The following is a 13,482-nucleotide window of genomic DNA, read 5'->3' on the forward strand; positions in this document are numbered from 1 at the left end:
GCTCCCCCCTGTACCCCATGTGTCTGGACCCATTGTCACTGGGCGGTGGCAGAAACCCCCCAACTACCATGCGCTTTGTCACTGTAAGTCACCCTTGCAGACTGAAGCAAACCTGCTCAGAAAAAAAACACACCCATTCGCCACAGTAACTCTTCAGCATTCTGGTTTTGCCTGGTCCGTGAAAAAAATGGATTGTGTGGCTGTCAGAAAACATACAGGAGACATGGAGATGGGCGTGACGTGTGGGGAGGAAAGGACTGGCAAAAGGAGGGCTAAGGTTTGGGAGGGAGGGAGGGTGGGGGGGGGGCAGAGGGCTGCCATAAACGTGAAAGGCAGGGCGAGGGTAGATGAGGTGGAGATCAGATCATTGACTGTAATGTGAGATGGAACAACGGCAGGAAAAAGATGGAGATGAGTGGTGGGGGGAGCAAGTTTGAAAAATCAATTAAAGAAAATCTTGAAAAAGTAGCCAAGAAGGAACCAGGATGTTGTGAGGAAACCTACAGGGAGAGCCTGGGGTGCCCGTTTGTTTTTCACTGTGTGTGAAATGTGTGTCTTTAGATACAGGCAGAATTCCTCCAGAGATAAACCCCTGGGCCCCCATCCACTGAGCCCCCACCCTCCTCAGTCTCTCCACCCACCAAGCTTACTCAAGTGTGTGTGTTTGGCCGTGTGTGTGTGTGTGTTTACGGTGGATGGGGGTCTGCGTGCCCAGTACCAAAGTACTTGCAGGGGGCAACAGAAAAGACAGCTGTGTGTTTGAGAGAAACAGAAAACGTAAGAAAGAGTGGAGGGCCAGCAGGCATGCCAGTCAAGACCGTCACTTTTGGAGTGAGTACCACAACTTTACTGTTCCTCATTTCGTCTTCATGCTGCACTTTGACTACACCTCTTTTATGTGTCTCTGTATTTTCCTTTTTTTTCTCCTACTGTAGGTCTCTCTGCCAATTTTCTTGCATTGTTGTCTTTTTTGTGATAATTAGCTTTCTTATAAAATCCCTAACACTTTCTCAGATGTAATGCACCTGTCAACACAACCTGTCTTTACCTTCTCACATCAGTGATAGCCCAGTACCATTTAAGTTTACTTTATTTCCTTCACATGAATGGTGATGCATTGGTATAATCTCTTTATTCGTTTGGTTTTAGCTCCTTTCATTCACTACAGGCCTCTGTTTGGCAAGCTCCATTTTTATTTGCCATCCATCCACACTGACTGTGGAGATTTCTTCCTGTTTGTTATGACTTATTATTGCTTTCAGTCATGAATCTGCATCGAAACATGTTCTGGTTCTATCTGTTGCTAAATGAACATGGCATTTATGTTTGTATCATGTTGTAGGTTTCTATGTACATTTAAAAGAAATTGCTCCTGAAAATGCGACTTCATGTCTCATTGAGATTCTCTTCATTTGAAATGTGAAATATCAACAAATAAAAAATGTACAGCATGCGGATTAAATTCCTTAAAGCTCTCAAGCCGAGGAAGCATTTAAAACAGATCTTTTTTTGATGAAGCTAACCTCACAGAGCCTTCCATGGCAACTGTAGACTGGGCTTGGTTGCTTTGAGGTTTGAAGCACAAGTGAATATATGAGTGGATGTGTAATGTAGTATGTTTTACCTGGTAATCTTGAGTTTGAGTTTATTTGTTTCTCTGTTTGATATTCAGATTGTATCATGTCAGCCAAGATTAGCTGTGGTAAGTAAATTAGAAGTCAGTTAAGTTATTAGCTTGTTAGTTAAGTTGCTCTGAGTAGAACTCCACTTAAGACGATAAAATACCACTGAGGTCAATCAGGTAAATGCAGCACAGGATAAATTCATTTCTTGTCTTTGTGCATATTTGGTGTGTACAGGAGCTTGCTTGGGGTGATAGAAGGGGTGTAAGAAGGGGTTTATGGAAATGAACAACAGTCAGTTTTAAAAAGTTTTCATTTGAATTCAATAATTTCAAAGTCTTTGCTTGTCTGAAACATATCCATATGTTATGTAAGATTATCCAAATCAGCTAAATGCACAACATTTTCCATTTGAAAGACAATCAATAAACAGACAGCAGGACAGTACAAGCTGATCATTATCTTGTATTTTGTGACTGTTATGGGATGGTCAGCTCATTCATAAGAAATAAACATAGCATGTTAGTGTTTTTATTCATATATTGCTTTTAATTTCCAATATCCCACAGCAGCTGGAAGTTACCATCAAAGTGTTTTTAGTGTTTTAGTAGGTTTAAAATAAAGTTGGTTACTAGGAAAAATGGCTGCCACAAAACGTGACTATGCAAAGTATCCACTGGATAAAAAGACTTATGAAAAAAAAAATCAATATTTTGCTCTAAAAAGGAAAAGAAAAAGACAACAGACACCTATGTTACGTGTAATAAGTGCAGGACTCTAAAAACCCGCCATCATTTTTTCGAAGTGGCGTTCATATGTCCGCGGTGATACTCTTATTCGCAATTTAAAGTTTAAATGTTTGGTTTTATAGCGCTGGACATTTATTTTATAGACTTCAGAATGATCGATGTAATGCCTTGACCAAAGTAAACTGCTCTCCATTTTCTGTGTCCATCCAGATGGCTGCATTCTGTATAATTACTGCTGTGTAACTGTGCAGTAAAGCACAGGATGTTTACCATATCTTGATCCTCTTCTCATAGGTCTCAAACCCCATCTTCACCCTATGGCTGTCACACTCTTTATCATCCACAAAAGATCACAATAACCATGACAATCTCATCTACAAGCGCAGAGGGTGCAGCAGGGCCAGATATAAAAGAGATGATCCATGAGCAAGGCAGGGACAAACAGTGGGCTACAGAATGGGGGGGGGCGCGGCTGGGAGTGTGAGAAAGTAAATAGTAAAAGTGGGACTGTCCACTTCAACACCTACAGGAACTAGAAGCAGACAGACAAATGGTTGTACAGACTGGCAGATTTACATGCACATAAGCGGTGTTGCATGGAGGAGTGTAACAGCTTAATCCCAGTGCTCCTCTCACTGACTTCCTGTAAATGTGTCTATAGCTCAGCAGTCCCACTGGTTTCACTTTGAAAGATTTTTACACTTGCATGTCAGTAACTGGAAACATGCTATCACCTCAACCTCTTCAAGTAAAACAGATGGATGAGCAACCAAAACGTGGAAAGAGCCAAAAAATCCTTTTTCTAGACCAAATTCAAGTCAGAAGAAAAGATGTATTTACATAGCTGTTAAGGCTCTGCAGAAATTTCCATAAGCATTGAGTGTTTCCTTAAATGAACAGAAACACCTACATTACATCAAGATAGTGAATGGAGGGGAGTCTAAAGGCTGGGAATGTTCCAGAGTTTGATGCTTTTGTGGAGTTTATGTTGTTTAAAGTTTTGGAAAATGATGCAAGCCAAGCATTACTTGTGACATGCCAAAGAAATGTACCTTATTTTCTTCTTCCTGCTGGGTGTACAAATCGCTGCGGTGGCACTTAAATTTTTTATTTTTTTTTGCACCTGGTGATGTGTTTGCAAATTCAAGTGTGTGTGTGTTGGCATGTGTGTAAGGAGGGACTGCCTCTGTGTTGTAAATTTAATGGTAATTCCAACAGAAATGTCAAAACTTTCTGAAGCTAAGAGTTTCCTGATGTTTGGCAGAAAGACTCTTCTATTGGTTTTTGCATTTTTGGTTGAAATAGAAAATGACTTATTCACATGTTTGTCCAGCAGTGAGATCTGATCAGATTTAAACAATGAGAAGAAGACTTTGAATGAGTGATTGATGTTCAGAAATAACACTGTTATTCAGAAAAACATCAATGTTAGAAAAAGGATTTTCTGAAATCCACATGTTTAAAAATTAGGACAAATTTTTTAAGATGTGTGAGTGAATTCCGTTTAATGTCTGCACCTGCCCATTCATGTTATTTCTCACTGTAACACATAAACACACACTCAGTTTGACTTGAATCATCAACAAAACACGCGTATAGTTGTAAAATGAAATCATCAACGCCATTCATCAGGTCTGTTTGTTGCAGCGTTTTTATCTCATTTTTGTGCACATGCACACACATATGTGCACATTTCGAACACTGCAGTCTGCTTGTGAGGGGGTGATGTCATCCTGTCTGCTGCAGCACAAGCAGAGGAAACAAACCGGGGAGATACACATGTAAGAAGCAGGAGTTGGCGAAGGGAAAGAGCACAACAGCAAAGAAAACTGGATGATAACCAGCAGGGGGGAGTCAAGGGGAGAAGATTTTCTGTGATAAATGATGATATGGGATTATTTTATTGGGTAAATTTGAGCTTCAGTATGATAAACTGTACACTGCTTTAGTCTATGGACAGTTACATGCAGATTGCACAGATCTTCAGCACAGGCTATTGTCTCCTTCTTTTGCACCAAACAGTTTGATGAATATGCTTTAGCTTGGATCAGCTCAACCCAGAAGCCAGATGATTGTCTATGCTCTTTGGGAATACCAGTTACTGTATTTAGACGGTGTGTAGTCCATGTGTGCAGTCTTTGCGTTTTGCATGTAGGCTGTACCTGTTTATGTCTGAGCAAGTGGACGGGTGTGGTTCCCTGCATCCTTATCTCACCACACACTCGCTTCTTGACGCAAGGTGATAATCACACAGGCATGCAGGCACACATATGAAAATGCAGTACTCCAAACTAGGAAAGCCACAGCATAATAGGAAATTCTTCCTCGAGGTTTTTTGTGTCTTTTCTGTCTTATAAACATTAGCAAGCTGTAAATGAAGACTGTTTCTACCAAAGTCACTGTTTCCTAGGTGAGAATGCTTATTGTGTTAAGTTGCCCTTCTTTGCATCAGCTGTATTTGCTCTGTCTTTGAGGAAAGAGTGCTTTTTGTGTTGCCATGGTAGATTCCACCAGCAGAAACACTGTGTTGCAACATACAGTACATATTCATGATTATTTTTTACTTTGTGCATGGGGAAAGCTTGTGCATGGAGACAACAGTTAAATGGAAAACCTCTTTGAAAGTTAGTTCAGAAGTGAGTTTACACTGTAGCTGCCTAAAAACGTGATGTATATGATCTATATTCTCAAAAAGATTTAAGCTTCAAGATGGTGAATGACAGTGTGGTGTTGACTCTTGTGACAGCTGTGTGTGTATGTGGGTCTGCTGGGTCAGTTTATTGCTGCGGAGATGAAGGAGATTACGTCTCCAAAGTAAAAGTAAATAAGTAAGTTATGGGGACGATCATTAGGATGAAGGAGATCATGATTCACCAAAACACCGCGGCCATGGTGAGTGTTGAAACTGGACACATGGCTGACCAATGAAAAAACAGCAACTTAAAAACTTTAGCGATGGTCATTTATATTTGAATAGTGTTTCTTTCTTAACTTTAATCATCTTTATGCTCACTTTCTTTCTTTGCTTTCATATTTTAATTACAAATCCTTCTCTGCTTATTTTCTTAATCTATTTTTACTTGATGCGTGTTGGAGGAATTTTATCAGCAGCATGTGTGTGACTGTCATTTAGGTTTTGTAGATATAGTATACCTCTTGTTGTATGTCACTTAAACGAAACTACAAATAGCATTTGCAGGGTTTCTAAAGTAAATGGCTCAATTAAAACTTCAGTATTGAAGCTCCATGCAGATAATGCTGCAGACAGTATAAGATCCCCCTGATAAAACTTTTTCCTCGCTGTACATTTCAGAATGGACGCAGATCTTTCTAATCTGAAATCGGCTGAAAGCAGTTTCTCAAAGTTTTCTGTTTTCTTACTTTTGCAGCCAATTCTGTTTCAGAAACTTCTCTCTTTGCACAGCTCTGTCCTGCTGGTGTCATGCTGAGGGTGTGTTGTGTCATTTGTTGCTATGCATCTACTTCAGGCATGTGAATCTTTTCTTCTTTTTTTTTTACCAAGACCCTCTCCCTCTCCCTCTCTGTCAATAGAAGACCCACAGCCCTGTCAAAACAATGGTCAACACAGCTTTCAACACTGTGCTAGGGTGTGCAGCGGCATTTTCTCTTTCGGAATAGAAATTGAGTGGTTTGTACAGTGGATGAATACATGTTCTGTATTTGTGTGCAAACAAGCAATGGAGGCTTTTATATTTTCCCAACTAGCATGTTGCAATGTCTGGGGTAATGTAGGGAGGAGATGGACATAGCAAGAGAGGAGATTATGTAAATGAAATTAAAAGGTGCGGGTTTTGCCGCAGTCAAGTTCCTCCCTGTGGTTCTCCCTCTGTCGCCCCTGTTCCTGCTTCTCCTCCTCTCCTCTTACTCGCTCTCCCCAGTGCCGCATGAGTGATCCTGTTTCAGCTGCACTCCTGCCTGCCTGGGAGAGGCATGAAGCCCTCAGACACAAACAAAACACAGACAAAAAACAGCAGACGTGCCATGTGCCAGCCCCTGAGCCAGGATGCATTCGAGCTACAGACTCTATCGCCTTGCCCAATCTATCCTTCTCTTTCTTTCATTTAAACAATCAGCGAATGTAGACACTGACACCCCAAACATAAACTGTTGACTTGCCTTTATCATAAGCAGCACTTTAAACTCTGAAAGCAGCTGTATGCGGCTGTTATTTCAGTTACACACCCATCACAACCTCACTCACACAGATCTCAAGCTACTGACGTAGATATTCAAACTGCATTTCCCAAAATTTCAAGGGAGGAGTGAAATGAGAGAAAAACTGATGGACAAATCCCATCTTATCACCATCCTTAACCCTTTGACATGCCTTCTTTTGCAACACATAATAACCAAACTCTCCCTCTCTATTTTCCTTCTCTATTCCTTTACATGTCTCACTTTCTCTTAAACCCCTCATCCTCAACTTCCCCCACCCCCCCCATCTTTTTCACTTGCAGGCAGATGCTGGCAACAGTTTCCTTAGAGCAGCTCGATCTGGCAACTTGGACAAGGCCTTGGAGCATATAAAAAATGGCATTGATATTAATACAGCCAATCAGGTAAGAGATCCCATTTCATTGATTGAATTGCTACACTGGCAAGCAAACCCAATCACCATCTACTTATTTTCATTTAGATGTTACAATCTATTCTTAGCTTTTTATTCACTTTAGGAAATTTTACTTATCAGCAAAACTGATCTTATGATTTAAACTCCTGTAGACCTTTCTCATGGGGAGACTTTTAAAATATGTCACAAAACAGCAACAATATGGTAATGGTAAAGACAGCACTCTGTCAGGATTTACGACAACAGGATTTACTAACTGTACATTTTTCTTTCCTTTTTCATTTTTTTTGTCTTAATCACATCTATGTAGAAACGTAGCAGCAGTGCTTTTGAGTTTATCATGTCCTACATGTTACAGAGAACTGTTGTATAATGTGGTTTCATCTGGAACAGATCTTTTTTTTTTGTCTCTTTTGTCTGCTTAAGTTTAGTGTCTCACCATTTCCAATATTTGTACTTCTGTTTGTGTTTTGAATGGCCAGCATGCATGAACAGAGCAATGTGCTGTTATGTGCCTTTTTTTTGCCTGTCATGTGCATGCTAAGACAGACTGTTAATCATTTCTAAAGGTGACAGATAGAGTTTACAGTGTCTCCAGAGGAGGTAATAAATGGGCTAGGGGCTTCCCTTTGCTTCTTGTCTTCCATCCTGCCTCTTTTTCTCTGACAGTTGTACCTAGAAGGTCCTGCAAGAGGCAGCATTAGTGGGTCTGCTGCCCCCAGGCTCCTGAAATTTGGCCAAATTCCATATGTGTGCATAAGAGACTCCTCTGGTTCATTAATCTAACTTAGTCATCCGTTCCATTCACCCATGCCACCCTGAGCATTTTGTAATTAATGCTGGTAATACTTCTGTCAGAGTTTCAATGAGGCCTATTCATAGGCCTTACAGCAGACCCCACATAACTACGGTGTAACTCATTTGTATAAAATGACACTGTTGAGATTATTCTGCTTGAAATGCTTTCACAATGATAAAGGGAGACACCCCATGGACTAAAAATATAACTACATGCAAGAATTGAGTAAATAATACAGAATGTTTTTTGATATGTAATATTTTCTTGAAGGACACATTTTCATTTCATTGTTTTTGGCATTAATTATGTACTTGTGTTACTGGGTAGTCTAAATGTACTTTGGTTAAAGTGATAATCTACACTGTTCTTATATGCCGCGTTTGACAGCTATACACATGTTGTGCTTTGCAGTTTTGCCCAGATAGCTCTTATAAGGTCTTCTAGTAATACCTGCTTTATTAAAGATGAATCTTTGCAGTGCCACTGAAAAACATTATTTCTTACTTGTCCTACACGTTTGTAAGGAAATGTTTTAAGTTGTATAAATGCTGTAAATTGTCACTTTAACCTCCATTGTGATGGTGTCGTTGTTCAGTATATTGTTTTAGTTTCATGGGGGAGGGGGGTTTGGTTAGGTGGAGGCTTGACTGTGGCAGTTGTGTCTCTGTTTACCCATCTGATTGGATACCTCTGCCTGTTACCAGCACGCTGCCTCACTCTTACCCTCCCTTCACGGTGTTTTCTTTCGTTGTCTTCTCTCTCAGCCTAACAATGTCTTCTCGATCCTGTTTGAGCTGCGTCTCTTCTATCTTACCTCAGTTTTTTTTGTTTTTTTGGCTTTTTCCGTCCACCATTTCTTCCCTTTCTCTCTCTCTCTGCCCTGTCTCCAGTAGAGTGATGGTGTGCAATGGTCTCCCCACTCAGAGGAATAATATCAGTGGTGTGGGAAAGGTCCAACCTCACATGTCCTGTGCGGCTGAAGGAAGGCTGTGTGAGGTCAGACCTATCCCACACGGCTTGTATTCTTCCCATCCACGAGACCAGCGGCCTGCCATCCCCCTCCAGTCCTCCTCTTCCTCCTGCACCTCTAATCATCATTAAACGAATGAAAAAAAAAATCTCATTTTGATTTTCATTCCTGTAGATGTTTTTGCTAATGACCACTCTGTTTCTGAGAACACTGCATGCATGGTGTCCACTGTAAGTATGTACTCGCTGTGGTTTGTGTGGACTTAAGTCACTGTGACAGCAATCAGTTGTTTCAGTTGGCATGGCTCTCGTGTTTGTGTGTATACTCTGTATATATGCTTATTTTGAATTTTGAGATTGCAGTGTGCGTAAAAGGCCCTTTGGTATGAGGTGTGCCCTTTCTTTCACCCAGAATGGGCTCAATGGGCTGCATCTGGCTTCAAAAGAGGGACATGTTAAAATGGTGCTGGAGCTACTCCATAATGGAATTGTACTGGAAACCACCACAAAGGTAACCTATTCTGCAAGAAGTACTATAACCCCTAACCCTTAAATATGACTTGATAAAGTTACCTGTATTTTTTTATTTACTTATAAAGGAAGAGTATGACATGTGAGAGAGCACAGGTATTAAATAATTGAGTCTTCTTTTTCGTTTGTCACTCCATGGTAACAGTAGAGATGGCAGGAAGTTCCCATCTGTTATCAAGAAATTGTTATTTTCAAACTTCAAACTAAAACATCTATTATGTGAATTAGTGTGGGCAAAAAAACAACAACTATAAACTAAGCTGGCACCATTTGTCTTATATTTATCATACAGACTCAAGACTTTGGAGGCTCATTTGTTTTTTCCCCATTTAAATTCATGTCAATAAAGGATCTATTCATTTCTATGGTTTGAGGACAAACACAAGGTTTTCTTTTAGTAATACATCAGTAAAATGTATTTTTTATGAAGGCTAAATGATAAAAGAAAAAGAGGGCAATAAGACTCCAGTGAGGTGCCTTTGTATAGCTGTACCCTGAATAAGGGTTGGAAGGGTTGAATCTGAAGGTTGATATAATAAAGATCAGGTAAATATATGACATAAAATTAAATTTAACGTAGAAGAATTTTTTGATTGGCTCGGAAAATAGAAAGAAGATAATTGGACCAAAGCAGTGACAGCAGTAAAGAGAATAAGCTGAGTTTGACACAATGTGAAAGTCAAAGTGACAAAGAGAACCACAGGGAACAGTTCATACACCTAGTAAATATGGCGAATGTGAGGAAAAATTTCTTAATGAGCGAGTGATTATTTTTACCAATCAAAATGTGTGTTATTTCCAGTATGCAGCAAAATAAAGACATTTGTTTGTCCGGACCATCTGCATGTCAGACATGCTTATTGATTTCAGCTACTGCTTATTACATTGTGTACGTTTGTCCTTTTGTCTGTATGCTCAAACAGAAGGGGAACACAGCCCTGCACATCGCAGCCCTGGCAGGGCAGGAGCAGGTGGTCACAGAGTTGGTTAACTATGGAGCTAATGTCAACGCTCAGTCCCAGGTGAGACTCAGAAATGCTCTTATTACAGTGATCCCAGGACACAGAAAGGCTGCTCTTCAGCATCTACTATGTGAACTTTGCAGTGTAGTACTGAGACTACAGCTATTCCATCTGTTAACATGTGTCTTTGTTCCAATATTTCTGTGTGTATGTGTTTCCTCTATGTGTACATCCTTGTGTGTGCATCTGTGACTGTCTTCTGGTTGCTGTGCTTGTGTCTCCTCTGCGGCTGTGTGTGTGTGTGTGTGTGTTTGTGTGTGTGTGTGTTGTATGTCTTTCTGAGACAGAAGGGTTTCACTCCACTCTACATGGCTGCACAAGAAAACCATCTAGAGGTTGTGAAGTTTCTTTTGGAGAATGGAGCCAATCAGAGCATTCCAACTGAGGTACCAAAGAACTGAGAGAAAAGCCTTTAAAGAGTAATCTCCCAAATTCCTCTACCCCTTCCTTGCTGATTCACACTCGCTGTGTTTCCATTCTGTTTTGTTCTCACAAGCTTCTCTTTATATCTCTTTCATTTTCTCACCGTGAGTTAACCTCCTTTTCAACTCTCTTCGATGTGCTGCAGGATGGCTTTACTCCACTCGCAGTGGCTCTTCAGCAGGGACATGAGAATGTTGTAGCTCTGCTCATCAATTATGGCACCAAGGGAAAGGTTCGCCTCCCTGCATTGCACATTGCAGCACGAAACGATGACACACGCACAGCTGCAGTGCTTTTACAAAATGACCCCAACCCTGATGTACTCAGCAAGGTGTGTGGATGTTTCTTTGAATGACTGGAGACAAAGTTGTTTTTTATGTTTCGTCTTTTCTGCAGTTTACCCGTGTGTTTTACAACGCAAAAGAATTAATATTTGCATACATTCTGTAGACTGGATTTACACCCCTCCACATTGCTGCACACTATGAAAACTTGAACGTAGCTCAGCTGCTGCTCAATCGTGGAGCAAATGTCAACTTCACCCCAAAGGTGAGTGATAGATGGTCAGTTGATTCTTCAGGCTTCTGTTTTTATTATGTCGATTTGAGATCATCTGTGTTTCTCTGCAGAACGGCATCACACCTTTGCACATTGCTTCCAGACGGGGGAATGTCATCATGGTCCGACTCCTGCTGGATCGAGGGGCACAAATTGATGCTAAGACAAAGGTGCCAAAGAATTCGGTCCTGTGTAACCACCTTTGTTCTCAATTTGATCCATCAACTGAACAACTGACCCTGTTTTCCAGGATGAGTTGACCCCTCTCCACTGTGCAGCCAGAAACGGACATGTCAGGATTATTGAGATCCTGTTGGACCACGGAGCCCCCATCCAGGCAAAGACCAAGGTAAACCACTTGGATAAACAAACAAATTAAAATAACACCTCACTTCTCTTAAAACAAAGTGAAAAATGGTTTGTGGTTTGGCATGAGGAATTGGTGGGATTGTTTTACTGCTGCTTTTTGTGTCTGTTAATTTCACACAGATATAGTCAACACATTTTTTTTCCTTTTACAGAATGGCCTTTCTCCAATCCACATGGCAGCACAGGGAGACCACATGGACTGTGTGAAGCAGCTTCTGCAGTACAACGCAGAGATTGATGACATCACACTGGACCATCTTACCCCTTTGCATGTGGCAGCACACTGCGGACACCACCGTATGGCCAAAGTACTGCTGGACAAAGGAGCCAAACCTAACTCTAGGGCACTGGTTAGTAAGAAGACACTCTGTATTAAATCTAAAACAGGTGATATATTGTTTATAGATCCACTAACTACTCTAGAACAAATGCATTAATAGTTGCTAATCAGAAGCATAATTATCACATTAAATTTCCTCGTTGGTAATAAAAACTGCAAGAAGATCTTGCTTCTTATCATTGTAGTGACAATGATTGATTATTGTTATGTTTTGACAGAACGGCTTTACTCCCTTGCACATTGCCTGTAAAAAGAACCACATGCGTGTTATGGACCTTCTGCTCAAACACTCAGCATCGTTAGAGGCTGTGACTGAGGTACAGGATCAGGAGAAATAATATAAATAAAAAAATTTGTTTTGGTAAAAAACGAATTAAATTCAATAATGATTGTCTGTTTTGATTCTCCTCGTCTTTCAAACAGTCTGGCCTAACCCCCCTGCATGTGGCATCATTTATGGGTCATCTTAATATTGTGAAGATCCTTCTGCAGAAGGGAGCTTCCCCTAGCGCCTCCAATGTGGTTAGTACCTCACAGACCAGATAAAATGACCAATTTGCATGAGTTAAAGCATTACTATAGACTCTCTATGGTTTGTCTGATCATGAACAGAAAGTGGAAACTCCTCTCCATATGGCATCTCGAGCAGGACACTTGGAGGTGGCAGAGTTTTTATTGCAGAATTCCGCACCGGTGGATGCAAAGGCTAAGGTTTTATTTTCTTAAACATACAAATCCACTCTGAGTGTGTTGTGCAATATATTACATGTTCAAGATCACTCACCTATACTTTCTCATTTTTCTCATACACGCATCACCTTATTTTTAATTGTACTGTAGATCCTAGTTATGTTTCATGATTTCTTCCTTCTCCCCCAACTGCAGGATGATCAGACACCTCTCCACTGTGCTGCTCGAATGGGCCACAAAGAACTGGTGAAGCTTCTGTTGGAGCAGAAAGCCAACCCCAACTCCACCACCACATCTGGCCACACACCTTTACACATCGCTGCCCGGGAAGGTCATGTACAAACCGTGCGTATCCTCCTAGACATGGATGCTCAGCAGACCAAGATGACTAAGGTAAAGCCCACCTACTGACCATTCTTCTGCAGCATTTGCTAATTAACCAGTATGGTTCACTATGATAGTAGTCCTCTTCTTTCTTGCTGCTGTTGTAGAAAGGGTTCACTCCTCTGCATGTGGCCTCCAAGTATGGCAAGGTGGATGTGGCAGAGTTGTTGCTTGAAAGAGGAGCCAACCCTAATGCAGCTGGAAAGGTGAATAAAAAATTTGGAACTTGATTTTACTGAGAAAAAGATAAATAATCAGTTGTTAGATTGCTCATGCTGCTAATCATGATTTTCTTTTGCAGAATGGTCTGACTCCACTGCATGTTGCTGTACATCACAACAACCTGGATGTAGTCAACTTACTTGTCAGCAAAGGAGGGTCACCACATAGTGCTGCCAGGGTAATACTTAAAAAAAAAATATATATATATATATA

The 13,482-nt window shown here is 40.7% G+C and overlaps 1 protein-coding gene across 1 annotated transcript in view; it reads left to right on the forward strand.

Moving 5' to 3' along the window:
- The window catches only part of ank1a (ankyrin 1, erythrocytic a), a gene marked incomplete at its 5' end in the record, with an annotated part of 89,112 nt that overhangs the window by 46,505 nt on the left and 29,125 nt on the right, over positions 1–13,482 (forward strand). The window contains 15 exons of the mRNA XM_079251011.1: positions 6,850–6,951; positions 9,143–9,241; positions 10,185–10,283; positions 10,571–10,669; positions 10,852–11,037; positions 11,157–11,255; positions 11,336–11,434; positions 11,515–11,613; positions 11,786–11,983; positions 12,192–12,290; positions 12,397–12,495; positions 12,586–12,684; positions 12,859–13,056; positions 13,155–13,253; positions 13,349–13,447. Coding sequence (XP_079107137.1) covers positions 6,850–6,951; positions 9,143–9,241; positions 10,185–10,283; positions 10,571–10,669; positions 10,852–11,037; positions 11,157–11,255; positions 11,336–11,434; positions 11,515–11,613; positions 11,786–11,983; positions 12,192–12,290; positions 12,397–12,495; positions 12,586–12,684; positions 12,859–13,056; positions 13,155–13,253; positions 13,349–13,447 — 1,773 coding nt within the window. The remainder of the gene's footprint in view (positions 1–6,849; positions 6,952–9,142; positions 9,242–10,184; positions 10,284–10,570; positions 10,670–10,851; positions 11,038–11,156; positions 11,256–11,335; positions 11,435–11,514; positions 11,614–11,785; positions 11,984–12,191; positions 12,291–12,396; positions 12,496–12,585; positions 12,685–12,858; positions 13,057–13,154; positions 13,254–13,348; positions 13,448–13,482) is intronic.

This window comes from Telmatherina bonti, assembly GCF_933228915.1.
Source record: "Telmatherina bonti genome assembly, chromosome: 13".
NCBI classification, from domain to species: domain Eukaryota; kingdom Metazoa; phylum Chordata; class Actinopteri; order Atheriniformes; family Telmatherinidae; genus Telmatherina; species Telmatherina bonti.